Source organism: Planococcus citri, chromosome 2, assembly GCF_950023065.1.
Source record: "Planococcus citri chromosome 2, ihPlaCitr1.1, whole genome shotgun sequence".
Lineage (NCBI taxonomy): Eukaryota > Metazoa > Arthropoda > Insecta > Hemiptera > Pseudococcidae > Planococcus > Planococcus citri.
This window is the reverse complement of record NC_088678.1, coordinates 24505733-24523252: the sequence shown is the minus strand read 5'-3', so window position 1 is coordinate 24523252 and position 17520 is coordinate 24505733. Positions and strand designations below refer to the sequence as shown.

The window sequence follows — 17520 nt, the reverse complement described above, 5'->3', positions numbered from 1 at the left end:
TTTTTTAGTTTCTTGTTGAAAAAAAGTGAAATTGAACAAACTCCAATTTCTCAATATTTCTTGAGCTTTATAGCTATTTTATGACGTCACCAGGGCTCAAAACCATTTGGATTTTATTGGTTGTTGTGGTAGGTGGTTTTTAAAGGACTCAAAAATAATGGTTTTTGCCTTTTGGTTATGGTTTCTGAATTGGATTTCCAATCACAAACTATAACGGTTCCAATTGGTTTTAAGGTTTAGGTTTCAAAGTTTTTATTTATGGTTCTGGTTTTGAAATGGTTTCAGTTTTTTATTTTTAATATGGTGTAGATATGGTTTTGGTTCTGTAATAATAGTTTTTTTGAGGTAAGTTAGTGGTGGTTTTTCACATCAAAAACCATTTCAAATTTTCAAATGGTTTTGGTGGTTTTGTTTTGATATCAAAAACAATTTTGATTTTCAAATAAATTTACAGAAAAACTGATTTAGCACTACTAAAAGTATGATTAGAGACAAAAAAACAGAAAATGTCCATCACCAGGTCTGAAAAAATTGAAAAATACCTAATTGCAATTTGCAAAAACCAGAAAGAACCATTTCATGAATTGGTTGTTATTGGTTTATGGTTACATTTGAAATTCATTCAAAATTGAAATGGTTCTTGTGGTTGTGGTTTTCTCCAAAGAACACAACTTTTTGGTGATTTTGGTTTTTTCAATTCAAATTTTTTCCCCAAATGGTTGTTTTTAAATGAATTGGTTTTCAATTTTTTTCAAACGTAATTATTGGTTTTTTGTTGTTGTTGTTGAAATTTACAAAAAGAAGTTGAATTAATGGATGTGGTAGTGGTTAAAACCAATTGAAAAACAATGGTTATGGTGGTTTTATTTGGTTTTGGTGATTGTAAGCCCTGGACGTCACATCTTAAAAATTTATGTTTGGTAAACCTAAAACAAATGAATTTGTGTTTAAAACACATTTTAAAATTTAAACGTGTTTAAAACGCGTTTTAAACCCATAGTTTTCTTAAACAAGAAGAGAAAAAGTAAAAAACGGTAGGTATTAAAACAAAAAAAAACGTTTTAAACAAAAAAAAACACGTTTTTGTACAACCCTGAGTATATGTAAGTAGATTGGTAAATAAAATTTTGGAGTTACAATTGTTTATTATACTTACGCCAATTGCCTACATTACAGGTAATTATGATAAATTAAAGCAATCCTGGATCCTAAGATCAAAAATCGAAATTCAATCCTTTTGGTTAAAAGAGCAAACGGCTCCTCTATCCTCTACTCGTGCATCTCAAGAACAAATTTTGGCGAATTTTTAATTCCATTCCAATAATTTCTAACATATATTATTTTCATTTAAGTTCCTAATTACTTTACTGATGTCAGATACTGAATACTGATAGAGCTTTAATTTCAATTAAAATTTTAATTAATATTGAAGAGAAATACAAAAATCACAATACGTCAGCACTGATTATTATCATCAATCAACAATTGAAATATGGCAACGTCGCAATGTTTTCATTTTCGCTATTATTATGATTCATTGAACTTTTATCAAGTTTTGAGTTTCATTCAGTTCGTGGCGTGTAAATTTCGATAAATCCGCGTTTAAAACTAATTATTCGGTGACTAAATTCGCGAAAAATTGTGTGAAAATCATAGGTCAAGATTCGTTTGAATTCTTCATGCGGTTTTGTGAAAAAGACATTTAAACAATCAAAAGTACAATCGAGTGAGCTGTGTGTTTAGAGATAGACAAAAGATGTACCATTAGTGTTTGATATCCTTCTTGATGTCTTGTTTCAGCATTTATTTTATGAAGTGTTTCATGTTCCTGATATAATTAAAGGTGTATTCGAATCGTTGTGCTGGATGCCGAATCTGGAAAATGAATTCATTAGATGCAAATATTCGCACAGAAGTCATTCTCGTTGTGTACAGATTCATCGGTTCGACTTCGAGTTGGTGAGTAGAGTGTTTTGAAATTACATGCCAGCTTGTTAAAATAATAATTTATTATGTACTACCGAAAACACCAACATCTACATTGATGCACCTCGAATAAGTACTCACAGGTACTTTTTCGTACACAATCAGCGAGAGAACTGCTTTTATTACATCAAAAACAACACCCATAATAACCACGTAACAACTTGATTAAGCTATTAATCTCTTTATAGTGGTTCTCGTGCGGTCACTGTCCATTTACCCGTGTGTATTACTATTTGAAATAGTAGCGAATTTTTTCAATAAAAGCTACCTACTTTATCAGGATATTTTCGGGAAAAAATGACTACTTATACTTTTAGAGCTGTTAGGTATCATTTTCCTCGTGTACGAATATCGGTGACCGGAGGGTAGGTAAGGTACCTAGATAATAATGAAACTAGTCGTAAACGACATCCTGATACTAAAAATTTCCAAGGTTCGTAGGTAGAGGTAGAAAAAATAAATGAGGAAATCGATACACGTATAGGTCTAAATACGTGGAATGAAAATTACTCGAGTAAAATTGGTACAGAAAAACCATCCATTTTGAAATTAACCAACTCGAGACGATGGTGCTGGTGAAAAGAACATCGAACGAAGCGACCATCTATTGTATTCGCCGTGTTTTTTCTTCTTCGAACGAAATGACATTTCTAATCAAATTATAAGTTGTTTGAAAGTTGCAAACTTGTTCATGCATTGCTGGAAAGTAGAACTTTTGCGACTTTTGGTTTGTCGAAACTCTTTTTATGAAAAATGTTCGATATCTATACGGTTAATTTGTAGCAAATACAATTCTTTCCGATTCTTTAACCTTTTATGACGTAAAATCAAAACAAGTGAAAACATTCTGTTCGCTAACAAGGATAATATTTTCAGCGCTCCATTCATCTTTTGCCTCTGACATACATTTTTGCAGTACGAGTAAATGATAACTTCGTGCATTCGCCGACTGACACATAAAACAGCTCCTAGTTTGGCTAATTACAAGATGATAATGCTATAAGCGGAAGTTCGTTAAACCCAGACAAAAATGGTACCGATAATGATGTTTCAGATTAAGAGCTATACGTTGGTATGTTATGTAATAAAAAAAAACTCTGGCTGTGGCCGCGTATATGATTTGGAATTTAAATACCTAATTTAAACGTAGGTACTGTTTTTTTTTCGCATTTTTTTTGCACTGCTGAATTATTGCCAATTGCCATAGTTCATTTAATGTCGTGGATTGGTGCAGTGTTTTTTAAAATCGGGCTATGGGGATTACTTATCATACCTGAGTGGAAACTTTTATCACCTGATTTATGTGCTATTTATCATTAGCTTCGAGTATTTCTGTACGTGGTATGTGGAAGAAATTTTTTCCTGAAATCAAGGTAATGAAGTTTATGGAGAAAGGTAGCTCATTATAGACTACAGTTCTTCATTGAATCATTATATGCTCATTAATTACTGGGTGATATCTAAAATTATCCAATTTCCTTGCTGTATCCGGTTATCAAACGAATATGTTGACATCTAACTAAATTGATGAAGGACTTCTTGATTAATATAATGCCATTTAAGATTCTCAAAAAGCTTATATTTTTACAACTAAGTTTCGTTACTCTGTGACGTTTCTAAAAATACATGCCCAAGTACATTATAAGTATCACTTGAAAGAATATTCAGCTTGGAGGCACAATGGCAGTGCTAATTTTTTTCTATTATTGTATCAAGTATTAAGTATACATATGAACTCAAAGATATTTAGAAATGTATCCCGAAGAAACCGAGAAACCATTTAATCAACCCGGACCACCAATCAGACAAATTAAATCCGCTGCCATGTCCTGACGAAGATGGTTTTGGCAACCACCAGGTCCACAGGTCTAACCAATTGAAATTCCCATTGTTTTGTCCGGATGAAGATGGTTTCGGCAACCACCAGGTCCACCAGTCCCACCAGTGGGAAGTTCCACCACTGTTTCCACCGCCGTTTCCACCACCATTTCCACCGCCATGTCCTCCGCCGTTTCCACCACCGTGTCCTCCGCCGTTGCCACCGCCAGTGCCTCCGCCGCCGGTACCGCCTTGTCCAGAGCCTGGTTTTCCCAAGCCGGGGATATCTTGGCCGGGAACCCCTGCGCTCAAATCTAGATCAACCTGGACAACTGGGTCGTAGATTCCTCCGTCGTGGGTCTGTAAATAGAATATAAAGACTGATGAGTTGATTATGGATATTGGATATATGTATTTTGAAAATTTCTGATTTTTTGTTCAATGAAGAAGTATCCAGATCGACAGGATAATTGGGATCCATTCAAAAAAATCACAAGAGCGTCAGAAAATACACCATTAAGGGTAGAGGCACCAAATATGGACCACTTTTTTTTTGAAGGATTGCCACTTGAAAACTATAGGGGGTAGAAACCTCCACAAAGGCTTAAAATGAAGTTCATCCTTCCACTAACGCTGTACAAAACTTCAGGGGTGAAGGTCAACTTGAAGAATTTTTTTTTATTGTTGAGTGACGAGTGTCAAAATGACAGTTCAAAATTTTGGACGCCTAATATGGACCACCTATAAAATTTTAAAATGAACATACTTTCACATTTTTCAACGTCATATTCATTTGCAGAAATGAACCAGAACACGTATTCTAAGCAGTGCAGGTTAATTTTGAATATTTTTTTAAATTGTTGAATGACGAGTGTCAAAATGACAGTTCAAAATTTTGGACGCCTAATATGGACCACCTAAAGTATTTCAAAATAAACATATTTTTACGTTTCAAGACATCATTATTTATTTGTAGAAATGAGCAAAAGAAAGTATTTCGAGCATTCCCCTTTTTAGCGGTTACAGTAAGAAATGATGAAAATGAGTAAAAAATTTAATATCACAGGTGGCCCATATTAGCGTACCCCATAAAATCATTTTTAGCAAAAACTGATCACTCCAGCAGAAACTACATCCTTTTTTGATATTACAAATGTCACTAACATTTAGAAAATTACACCACGTTTATATATTTTAATAAAAGTTGAAAAACACACTAAAAAATTTTTTCAGTGTCTCAAAACAGTTTTTTGTAAATTTCTCAACGAGTTTTGACTTTATAGTTGTAATAATTTGTCTCATTCATTTTTTTGATGAAAAATACTTACATCGGAAAACATTTTTTCCTGACAGATTGCGCTAATTACCAACGATATTGCGGACCGGTCCATAATTGGAGCCCTTACCCTTATACAAAAATTTTGGATATTGAATTTTATTTATTTAATTTTTATGATTTTTGAAACCTTTTTGTCATGAAAATAGATATAAAGTAGGTACCGTTATCAACATTTTATCCTTTGGAGTTGGATTGGAACGCTGAATAATTTCCTACCTATACTCAATCAATCGGTAGTGGTTTCTACTTTGAAGTCATTCTAGTACCTCCTGCAGACTAAGTGTTGGATTTTTCGATTTAAAAAAAAAAATTAAAATTTTCAAGAATAATGTTTCAATGAAATTAATGTTGGTTTGAAGTTTGTTTGTGTTGCAAGTTGCAGCTCATAAATGTCTTTATTATGCAAATTTTTCATTCTGGAAAATACAAAATCCCGCTGAAGGCTCTGGATTTTCCTCGGAACTGTCTTTAATTGTTATGCGAAGAAAATTATGTTTTGGAGATCTGAATTTCAGCTTTTCATTCTACTTAGATTGAATTTTTATACTTGTCACCCCCTCCCCCTTCTCTTGGTTTTAAATTTCAAATAAAATCTCCTAAATTTTGTGCATTGTGAAGTGTTTTTGGATACCTACTCTTTCTATTTATTTTTTTTGTTCTCTAAGAAAAATTGTCCTTCCAACTGGAATATCCCTTTTTGAAGACAGAGTCCAAAATAATTTTTTGCGAAGATTGATGAGGGAGACTACCCATAAAAATGTTAAGCTCTCTAGCTGTTCAGAAGGCTGAGCCAGGGGTCCTCCAAATGGGATTATTTTTGAAAAACTGGGGTATTTTAACATGTTGAACACGAATCTAGCTTTAGTTCTTTGTAAAAGGAATCATTAATAATAGAAAAGTGCTTGATAAAAGACTAAAAGTGTTATCGAATTCCAAAGCCAATGGCTCGGAGATGTTTAAAAATTCAAATCACAACTTTCCAAGTGGGGGGGGGGATGACCCATAGGTACTCGACTGGTTACATTTCACAAAAATAGCAACGAACTATCTTTTTCAATTCCTTAATCGGCTAAGAGGCTCAAAATTTTTATGGGCAGTCTTCGACTCAATATAAGCTTCCTCGTTAAAATCCAGGATGGGAATGTTTTTTTCACCTTATTTTTCTTATTCAACAAATTAAGATAAAAATCTGAAATTTGATTTTAACCATAGGCTATTTTCAATCTGTAAAACTGATTGGCAGTGGCTATGAATCATTCTAGAGACAAATTTTTGGATTTTTCGGTTTTCGAGACATTTTGTTTTACTTGCAAATCTGCTATGAGTGTGAAATTGATATTAATCTGAAATCTGTTGGTATTCCATGTCCTTCAAGATCCTTCAATTTTTCGAAATCTGGAGAAACAGAGGCTCTAGGACTTCCTAGGAGCCGCCTTCAAGTTAGTAATACGTATGAGAGGAGGAAAAAAATTGGCAGGTGAACCAAATTCCAACTTTTTACACAATACAGATGACATTGTGATTTTTTTCAGCCCCTCCCCCTTCCCTTTATTAAAATTTCGAAAAAATGCTAAAATTGAGAATCTTGTTTGAAACTACTTGTTAGGTATTCAAAAGTTCTTTTTTTCAATGTTTTGATTTTCGAAAAAAACAAAATTGCATAAGTAAAAAATGAAAATCCCACTTATTTTTTCTGACAGTTACCTACGTAGGTACTTATGAATTCGATAAAAATAATACTTACGACTGGAAATTTTTCCTGCGGCTCATTATTGTTAGGTTGTGGAATACTATACACAAACGATTGTATTATTAAAAAATAAATTGAAAAATGTACGATCTTATTCAACATTTCGAACGGTCGTTACGTAGCTTCGAATAGTATTTTTAAAATACCGCTGCCAATACCTACAAGTATTGCGATAGAAAATGTTTGAAAGGTTACTCGAACCTACCTATTGGAATTTATTGCTGCGATAAGATGCGTTCGGTAAGTTTTACATGTCAAGGGAATATCAAACATTGGCGATTGTAATGGTCTTTAAATCGCGTATCGTTTGGGTTGATAAGAAAAAGCACTAATAACATATTTACCTATGATTTCAAGTTCGCCTTACTAGGTAATTGGAGTTGAGAGTAGAGCATGTTCTAGGTAGGTCTAGGTACGAGCGAAAAATAAAATAAAAAAATTGTGTTTTGATAAATAAAATGGACAGATTTATATACCAGTACCTATTTCAGCAGAGCGATTTTACCTACGCGACGTATAATTTGCTTGAATGATTTTTTTGTATTGGTTGTTGAAATGTCCAATTCATTCAATTTTTTGAATAAATTTAAATGTAATGGAAAATTTCATATCCTTGAAAAAAAATGAGTTTAAGAATTAAAAAACAAAATCATGAGTCATTTCGAAAGAACTTTATTTCAAATTGCAAAAAAATCAGACAATAAGTTTGAAAATTATGATAAGTATTTCAAGTATTTGTTTTTTCGTCTATGACCGATTTTTGGTATCTGGTTTTTCTGCTTATTTTTTTATTACTTATTACCTATTACTTCTTTTTTTTTTTTTTTTTAGGAAAAATCGTGTCAAGGCTATAACAAAGTTCAAGCGAAACAGTGGTCCTAAATGTAGTTGGGGTTGGGATTCATTTTGCTTATTTGTGGCTTTTCGTCTTCGTTGAGTGATTGCGAGGTAGAGGAGGAAGATACCGGGTCCGGGAAGTTGCACATCTGTGAGGACTAATGGTTCCTGATTTCAATTATTCAGCGAGTAGTAGTCTAAATTAAATTTTAAAACTAGACAGCTGCGCCAAGCGCAGCTGTAACAGTGTGCGTAGCTTCTTTAGTTTGGACAGCGCAACGCAATTTTGGCAAAGAAGCATAACAAAATTTCAAAAAAAGGCGCAACTTCGAAAAAAGCACAATGCGACTTCAAAATAATAAGCACAATGCGATTTAGAAAAAAATCACAACGCAAATTTCAAAAATAGAACAAGATTCCGAAAAAAATCAAAATACGATTTTGAAAAAAAAGCATAACGCAACTTCTTAAAAAAAACGATTGGAATTTTGAAAGCAGAACGCAATCATGATTTTAAAAAAAATCACAATACGATTATGAAAAAAAAGCACATCACGATTTTCAAAAAAAGCACAAAGCAACTTTGGAAAAAAGCAATTGGGATTTTGAAAGCAGAACGCAATGATGATTTAAAAAAAAGCACAACGCGATTTTGAAAAAAGGCACAACGCGAATTTTAGTTTAAAAAAAGCACAACGCGATTTCGAAAAAAAAGCACAACACAATTTTGAAAAAAAAGCACAACGCAATTTTGAAAAAAAGCACAGTGCGAACTTTGAAAAAAGATCAACGCGAATTCTCAAAAAAGCACAAGGCCAACTTTGAAAAAAAGCACAATGCGACTTCGGAAAAAAAAGCACAACGCAAATGTTGTAAAAAAAACAGAACGCGAACTTCAAAAAAAAAACACAACGCGATTTTGAACGCGATTTTGAAAAAAAAAGCACCACACAATTTCGGAAAAAAGCACAACGTGATTTTGAAAAAAAAGCGAACTTTGAAAAAAAGCACAACGCGATTTCAAAAAAAAGCACAATGCAATTTTGAAAAAAAAACATGATTTTGAAAAAAAAGCACAACACGATTTTGGAAAAAAAGCACAACGTGAACTTCAAAAAAAAAAGCACAATGAGGACTTCGAAAAAAAAGCACAACACGATTTTGAAAAAAAAGGCACAACGCGAATTTTAGTGAAAAAAAAGCACAACGCGATTTTGAAAAAAAAGCACAATGCAAACTTTGAAAAAAAGCTCAACGTGAATTCTGAAAAAAGCACAAGGCCAACTTTGAAAAAAAGCACAATGCGGATTTTGGAAAAAAAACACCGCGATTTCGAAAAAAAGCACAACGCTATTTCAGAAAAAAAAGCACAATGCGAACGTCGAAAAAAAGCACAACGCAAACTTCAAAAAAAAAGCACAACGAGATTTTGAACGCGATTTTGAAAAAAAAACACCACGCAATTTTGGAAAAAAAAGTACAATACAATTTCAGAAAAAAAGCACAATGTGAACGTTGAAAAAAAACAACTCGAACGTTGGAAAAAAACACAATGCGATTTCAAAAAAAAAACAACGCGATTTTCATTTTAAAAAGCACAACGCGAACTTTGAAAAAAAGCACAAAGCAAATTTTGGAAAAAAAGCACAATGCGATTTCAAAAAAAAGCACCACGCAATTTCAGAAAAAGAAGCACAACGCGATTTTTAAAAAAAAAGCACGACGAGAACTTCAAAAAAAAGAACACAACGCGAATTTTAGGAAAAAAAGCACAACGCGAATTTTAGAAAAAAAGCACAACGCGATTTTTAGAAAAAAAGCACAACGCGATTTTTAAAAAAAAAACACAACGCAAATTTTGGAAAAAAAGCATGTGATTTTTAAAAAAAAGCGCAACGCGAACTTTGAAAAAAAAGGCACAACAAAATTTTGAAAAAAAGCACCACACCATTTTGGAAAAAAAGCATAACGCGATTTTGGAAAAAAAGCATAACGCGATTTTGAAAAAAAAACACGAGATTTAAAAAAAAAGCACAACGCGAATTTTAGAAAAAAAGCACAATGCGATTTTTAAAAAAAAAACACACAACGCAAATTTTGGAAAAAAAGCACGTGATTTTAAAAAAAAAGCGCAACGCGAACTTTGAAAAAAAAGGCACAACAAAATTTTGAAAAAAAGCACCACACCATTTTGGAAAAAAAGCACAACGAGATTTTTTAAAAACAAAGCACAGCGTGATTTTGAAAAAAAACGCACAACACAATTTTGAAAAAAAAGCACAACGCGATTTCAAAAAAAAGCACCACGCAATTTCAGAAAAAGAAGCACAACGCGATTTTTAAAAAAAAGCACGACGAGAACTTCAAAAAAAAAGAACACAACGCGAATTTTAGGAAAAAAAGCACAACGCAAATTTTAGAAAAAAAAGCACAACGCGATTTTTTTTAAAAAAAAACAACGCAAATTTTGGAAAAAAAGCACGTGATTTTAAAAAAAAAGCGCAACGCAAACTTTGAAAAAAAAGGCACAACAAAATTTTGAAAAAAAGCACCACACCATTTTGGAAAAAAAGCACGAGATTTTTTAAAAACAAAGCACAACGCGATTTTGAAAAAAAAGCACAACTCGAACTTCAAAAAAAAAGAACAACGCAAATTTTAGGAAAAAAAGCACAACGCAAATTTTAGAAAAAAAGCACAACGCGATTTTTTTTAAAAAAAAGCACAACGGGAATTTTGGAAAAAAAGCACAATGTGATTTTTAAAAAAAAAAGCCCAACGCAAACTTTGAAAAAAAAGCACAACGCGAACTTCAAAAAAAAGGCACAACAAAATTTTGAAAAAAAAGCATAACGCGATTTTGAAGAAAAAAGCACAACGCGATTTTAAAAAAAAAGCACAACGCGATTTTAAAAAAAAAGCACAACGCGAATTTTGAAAAAAAAGCACAACGTGATTTTTAAAAAAAAGCGCAACGCGAACTTTGAAAAAAAAGCACAACGCGAACTTCAAAAATCAAGGCACAACAAAATTTTGAAAAAAAGCACCACACCATTTTGGAAAAAAAGCATAACGCGATTTTGAAAAAAAAGCATAACGCGATTTTGAAAAAAAAAGCACAACGAGATTTAAAAAAAAAAGCACAACGCGAATTTTAGAAAAAAAGCACAACGCGATTTTTTTTAAAAAAAAAACAACGCAAATTTTGGAAAAAAAGCGCAACGTGATTTTGAAAAAAAAGCACAACGTGAACTTCAAAAAGAATCACAACGCAATTTCGAAAAAAAAGCACCACACAATTTCGAAAAAAAAGCACAACGCGATTTTGAAAAAAAAGCACAACGCGAACTTCAAAATAAAAAAATAACGCGAATTTTAGAAAAAAAGCACAACGCGTTTTCGAAAAAAAGCACCACGCAATTTCAGAAAAAGAAGCACAACGCGAACTTTGAAAAAAAACACAATGCAAATTTTAGGAATTGAAAAGCACTAGATTTCGAAAAAAAAGCAGGACACAATTTTTAAAAAAAAGCACAACACGATTTTGAAAAAAAAAGCACAACGCGATTCCGAATACACTATGCTATGCTATTCTGAAAGCTCCGGAGCACAACGTGATATATCAGGAAAGCATAAGCACTGCACTACTGAGAGATTGAGAGAACCTCTTGGGAGCACAGCAAAATCACAAATGACTGGAGGTTTTGATTCTGAAAGGGTAACCACCTGCTTTCAGCATCTACGTGTGTAAATGAAACACCTGCAGGTGTTTCACAAATGACTGGTGGGTTTTCATTCCGAAAGGGTAACCACCTGCTTTCGGCATCTAGTCTAAAATTGAACAATGGGAAAGATAACACTGTAGATAAGAATATTTTAGGACCCCTGCAGTGTTACATTTTAAAACCGATGTCGGCTTCCCTTTTGATACCTTTCTCATTGTTCAATTTTGAAAATTTAAAGTCGGCTTCGCTTTTGTCGGCTTCCCTTTTGATATGGCCCTTTTCCCTTTTTTATTCTTTTTTTGGTACAAATTTTCGTAATTAATTGCAATTACTCAAGAAGCTAATTGAGTAATTGCAATTATAATTACGACATTCCCTCCCTCAAGTTATGCCTCACCTACCTACGAAAGATTCAAAAACATCGGTCCATTCCTCTAAGAGAACATTCGAGCCAAAGAATTTTTCAACTTTCGGAACGAAACCAATAGTGTGCTACGCACACTAAAAAAATGCTTCCTCAAAAATCGTTCATTTTTATCTTTATTTTTCCCCTGTCTTATTCTGAAGAATGAGCTTACCTAGGTATGCATTTATTTGAGCAAATTAATCTCTTTTAAAAAGTAATAACTAAGTAACCACATCCAGAAATCATCAAGTATAATAATATTTATTCGAAAAACTATCCAAGGATGTACAAAATCATTTATTAATAATTATTTAAGGTCTTTTTTAAAACTCTTATCATCATTAGTCTAATCGGATACTACGTGTGTATTTTACTCGTATTTACTTCATTTCTCAATCAAGATCCGCCCATGTAATTTACATACTAAGCGTATCCATTAACCAAATATTCAAATGGCTCATTACTCTGGGCATCCAATCGAAGATCAACCGAGTCTGATGAAGAACCATGGTCGCAATTCTCCATATTATTTCCTCCTCTCTAGAAAAAAAATTGTTGTATTGCGTAGGTATTTTGAATCGAAGGGAACTTCGTGAAAATTAAAATACGTACTTACCATTGGACAAGGTGAAACGATTCTCGATCCGATTATCATAAAAATTATAAAAATCAGAAAAATTAGCGCGAATTTTTTCATTTTTAAAAATTTTTGGGCTATTTTTTTTCAACTGTGAAAAATTTACCTTTCTTTGTTGCAAGAAACTGCAGGTGGATTACTCTGAAAAATAAGGTTATACAACAATGAATTTATAGTTTGGAAGATAATCGCGTGTTTTAAAATTATTGAAGTGATAAAAAAAAATAATATATTGCGGTGCTTCAAAAACGTCCATTTTGAAGTATAAATATCGATATTTAATTGACATGGTTTTGGAATCCAGTGTACGAGTTAAAGTGACAATGGAATACAATTCTTTTTTTATCATTTTTTTATCTCTTCGTGCGGTGCACCTGCATGTTTTAAAAAATGGAATAAAAAGAGAACATTTTTGATTACCTATTTTTACTTCTCTCAAAATAATACTCGTATTGCTGCGAACAGTTTTGAGCTTAATCAACAAATTTTGAACACGAACACTTTTAAAATGGTATCCAGAGGTATACTATATAGAAACCTTATTCGAAGGTGTAATAAGTATCTCGAAGCAAAACGAGTTTTCTCGGACATCTCTGTTGGTATTCATTGTTTTTCACAATATCATTAATTTTCATTTACGTCGTTGTACCCTGCCGTTGTCTCAAGTGTATAGCGTGTAAGCAGTAGTACATCGAAGATTATATGTATTTTTTGTTTTCCAAAGAGGAAAAACATTTGAAAGTTTTTGTATTCGAGTGTAAAAGTATACGTAGGTACCTACGAGTACAAATACACACATCACGAAACTCGTGCGATTAGGATTAGCTATTATAGTTCTTAGAATTGCTGCTCGTTCGTAGTTCATAATATAACACTTTTGGTTTTTAGAAAATGAAAGTTTTGCTTGAACTTTAATAGTTCCATTATTCACGTTTTGATGGTGTGTAATGTGTATATGGAGTTGGTTTTTTCCAGGGTACTTCTTCAAAACATTAACGTTAAATTATCAGGATTATTACGTTTGGGAAAAATATAAAAATTACTCGGCGAGGACCGAGGAAGGAACTCGTCGGATGGGAAGTGATTAAGGGAAAGATTGAGATTAAAGTTTTAGATTCGGTAATTGATATTTTTTGGCTGACGAGAACGAGACGAGAGTGTTTTTATGGACGATTGTTGAATCACGATATTTATAATGGCCCATTATCGCGAGGTTTTCCCCCTGGTTTTAGACGAATTTTCTCGCGTCGAGAGAGAGGAATCGAGCTGTTGAAGGTGGAATAACTTGTTGAGTGTTGTGGAAATTTGCGAGGATTTTTGAATATTTTGTTGGGTTCTTCTTTCATCGATAAGAGTTGGACGAGTGGATGTTCAAAACTAAATAAGGTTGTTTTGAGAGTGAGATTTCACTGAATACTCGTATGCTCAAAGTTGTGATGCAGGTTTTTACTAAATTTGATACTTTATTCTTACAAAAATTTAAATTGATGTGTTTTGATTCATCGTCTTTATTTTCTTGTGTTTATTGGAATGATCCGATTAGCCTGAAGTGAACCTTTTGGAAGTTTTCAGGAGAAAAAATGCGCGAGAAGACCGACTTTTCTTCTTGTTCTTACCCTACAAGTCTTCTACGAACAATGTGAATCATTCGCAAACGGATCATTTAATTTACAATTGATTCGATTTTTGTGAAACTATTGTACAGGAATGATCTGTTCTCAAGCGAAGTGAATCGAATCGAATCATTCACAACCGGTTGGCGATTGAACAAATTGATTTATTTCTAGCTGAATCACTCGCGAACGAATTGATTAGTATAGTTGGCGAATCATTTGCGAACGAATTGATTCGTATAAATGACTCGTTCGCGAACGAATCGATTCACTTACTTAACATTTGGTGAATCATTCACGAATGAATTAAATAATTTTTAGTGAATCATTCGCGAACGAATTAAATAATTTTTTTTGAATCATTCACGAACGAATTGGTTTGTATAAATGACTCGTTCGCGAGCGAATCAATTCATCTACTTACCTTTTGGTGAACCATTTACAAACTAATTGAATAAATTTTTGGTGAATCATTCGCGAACGAATTGGTTTGTACAAATGACTCGTTCGCGAACGAATCGATTCATTTACTCAATTTTTGGTGAATCATTCACGAACAAATTGAATAATTTTTGGTGAATCATTCGCGGAACGAATTGATTTGTAAAAGTGATTCGTTCGCGAACGAATCGATTCATTTACTTCACTTTTGATGAATCATTTGCAGACGAATTGATTTTTAAAAGTGAGTCGTTCGTGAGCGAATCGATTCATTTACTCAACTTTTGGTGAATTATTTACAAACGAATTGAATAAATTTTTGGTGAATCATTCGCGAAGGAATCGATTCATTTACTCAACTTTTGGTGAATCATTTACGAACGAATCGAATAAATTTTTGGTGAATCATTCGCAAATGAATAATTGAATAATTTTTGGTGAATCATTCGCGAACGAATTGATTTGTAAAAGTGACTCGTTCGCAAACGAATCGATTTGTTTACTTAACTTTTGGTTTGGTGAATCATTTACGAACGAATTGAATAAATTTTTGGTGAATCATTCGCGAACGAATTGAATAATTTCTGGTGAATCATTTACGAACGAATTGATTTGTATAAATGACTCGTTCGCGAACGAATCGATTCATTTACTCAATTTTTGGTGAATCATTCACGAACAAATTGAATAATTTTTGGTGAATCATTCGCGGAACGAATTGATTTGTAAAAGTGATTCGTTCGCGAACGAATCGATTCATTTACTTCACTTTTGGTGAATCATTTGCAGACGAATTGATTTTTAAAAGTGAGTCGTTCGTGAGCGAATCGATTCATTTACTCAACTTTTGGTGAATTATTTACAAACGAATTGAATAAATTTTTGGTGAATCATTCGCGAAGGAATCGATTCATTTACTCAACTTTTGGTGAATCATTTACGAACGAATCGAATAAATTTTTGGTGAATCATTCGCAAATGAATAATTGAATAATTTTTGGTGAATCATTCGCGAACGAATTGATTTGTAAAAGTGACTCGTTCGCAAACGAATCGATTTGTTTACTTAACTTTTGGTTTGGTGAATCATTTACGAACGAATTGAATAAATTTTTGGTGAATCATTCGCGAACGAATTGAATAATTTCTGGTGAATCATTTACGAACGAATTGATTTGTATAAATGACTCTTTCGCGAATGAATCGATTCATTTACCTAATTTTTGGCGAATCATTCACGAACGAATTAATACGACCCTATATTATTGGGTTCAAAATTTTTCAAAAATGCTCAAAAAATATTTTCGTTGGAATATTTGAATTTCTTACAAAATTTTAACCCATTTTGACAGGTCTTGAATCACTTTTGAATAATTTTACTATACCTGAAGATTTTTTGGATGAAAAAGACGATGCATTATATTTATATTTTGTAAAATCATTTTGTATTATTCTGTGAAAAACTGCTGTCTTTTTTCCTCCTTCCTCCTTGCATATAAAATGATGTTTTACTCAAATTCCAAGATATTTCATCTCTTTTATTTTATTGTTTTCATATTTGAACAAATTTTTATAAAATTTCGTCAAATTTTGGCAATTTTCAATGACTTTTTTTTTTACTGATTTTTCAATTTTTCTGAAACTTTCAAGTGTGCAATTTTTCCTACATTTTATGCAATTTCAAATCATATTTTATCATTTTTTTCATAATTTCCTGCAATCTTTTACAATATTACTTCAACTTTATCATTTCCGACTGTTTTCATGACATTTCAACTGAAGCAATTTTCACACAATTTCGCTCTATTTGATTAATTTTTATTTACTTAATAGAAATTTTCAATAATTGATTCGTTAGTTTAGAAATTTTCTATGAGTTTCATGTAATTTTATTTTTAACGGAATTCTATTCAATTTTGGTACATTTAGAAGTTTTTAATTATCTGAACATTTTTTAGAATATTTTGCTCTGATCAATGAATTTATCATCTTTTGCTGTTTCGATCCTATGATATTTTGAATGTCATTTAGAAAAAAGTTTTTACGATGGATGAAGCAAAATCTGTCAAATTTGAAGTTGTGCCTGAAATTCCGTCATTTTTTTTTTGGGAATTTTTTTCAATGTTGATACAGATTTTTACCTATAGTTTGGTGACTATTTTGTTGTAAAATTTGATTCCATTTTAGTAAATTTTTGATGAATGTTATTATCAGTTTTTGATCATTTTTGCAAGTGTGCGTATTTTTTACAAGATTTCTCAAAATTTTAGAATATTTTATGAAATTTTAGTCATTTTTAATTGTTTTTATGCCATTCCAATAAGTTTAAACGACGTTCTACGCAATTTTTATCAAATTCTTTGCTCTATTTTTTTGCTGTAGTTACGAAACCACTGCGAAAAAATGACTCGTGTTTCCAAAAAATTAACGAAAATCGTTCCACTAACATCCATCGTTAGAGCTGATCTATTTTGATACATCATAATAGTAGGTATACATACAACCTAACTACTAATCTGTAAGTTCATAATACCTTCAACGTACGCTACATGGGTATTTGTACACAAGTAGGCGTATATTATGTGCGCTTTTCAAACACACACTCGCACATCACACGCATTAACCAACAAGACCCAAATTAATAGTCGATCAGTTCGGGTATAACGTGTAATTAACTACTCAACGAGACACCTCCGCGAAGCAGGCGTTAGTTCGAACCGCTGCGCTGCGCTAAAGAAAATCATCTATCTCTTGTGATTTGGTTCAATGACGCGGCGCTCTTTTTAAAACGATGCGGTTATAATGTTGAAACAACGATGATGTGCGTATCGTATACACAACGGCGAAGAGCGAACTGAGACTGAGAGAACTTCGCATTTATCGTGAGAATTTCGCTATTAACATTCTTCTGTACTTATATAATTATCGAATCATTTGAGCATATTCGAGTTATTATATTATAGGAGAT

The 17520-nt window shown here is 32.5% G+C and overlaps 2 protein-coding genes and 2 long non-coding RNA genes across 7 annotated transcripts in view; 1 reads left to right on the top strand and 3 right to left on the bottom strand.

Moving 5' to 3' along the window:
- The window catches only part of LOC135835115 (uncharacterized), a 473170-nt gene that overhangs the window by 115399 nt on the left and 340251 nt on the right, over positions 1-17520 (bottom strand). The gene's annotated exons all lie outside the window — the stretch shown is intronic.
- LOC135835136 (uncharacterized) overlaps positions 1540-17520 on the top strand; it is a 194709-nt gene continuing 178728 nt past the window's right edge. Inside the window, exon 1 of the long non-coding RNA XR_010556827.1 lies at positions 1540-1959. This is a non-coding gene — a long non-coding RNA (uncharacterized LOC135835136). The remainder of the gene's footprint in view (positions 1960-17520) is intronic.
- LOC135835110 (heterogeneous nuclear ribonucleoprotein 87F-like) lies at positions 3544-7094 on the bottom strand. The gene is made up of 2 exons (XM_065349205.1): positions 6888-7094; positions 3544-4164 (listed from the first exon to the last, which is right to left on the bottom strand). The coding sequence occupies exons 1-2, from the start codon at positions 6993-6995 to the stop codon at positions 3733-3735; spliced, it is 540 nt and encodes a 179-aa protein (XP_065205277.1). The 5' UTR covers positions 6996-7094; the 3' UTR covers positions 3544-3732.
- Positions 12104-12685, bottom strand: LOC135835109 (uncharacterized). Its single transcript, XR_010556821.1, has 2 exons — positions 12478-12685; positions 12104-12401 (listed from the first exon to the last, which is right to left on the bottom strand). It is a non-coding gene; the product is annotated as an uncharacterized LOC135835109 (long non-coding RNA).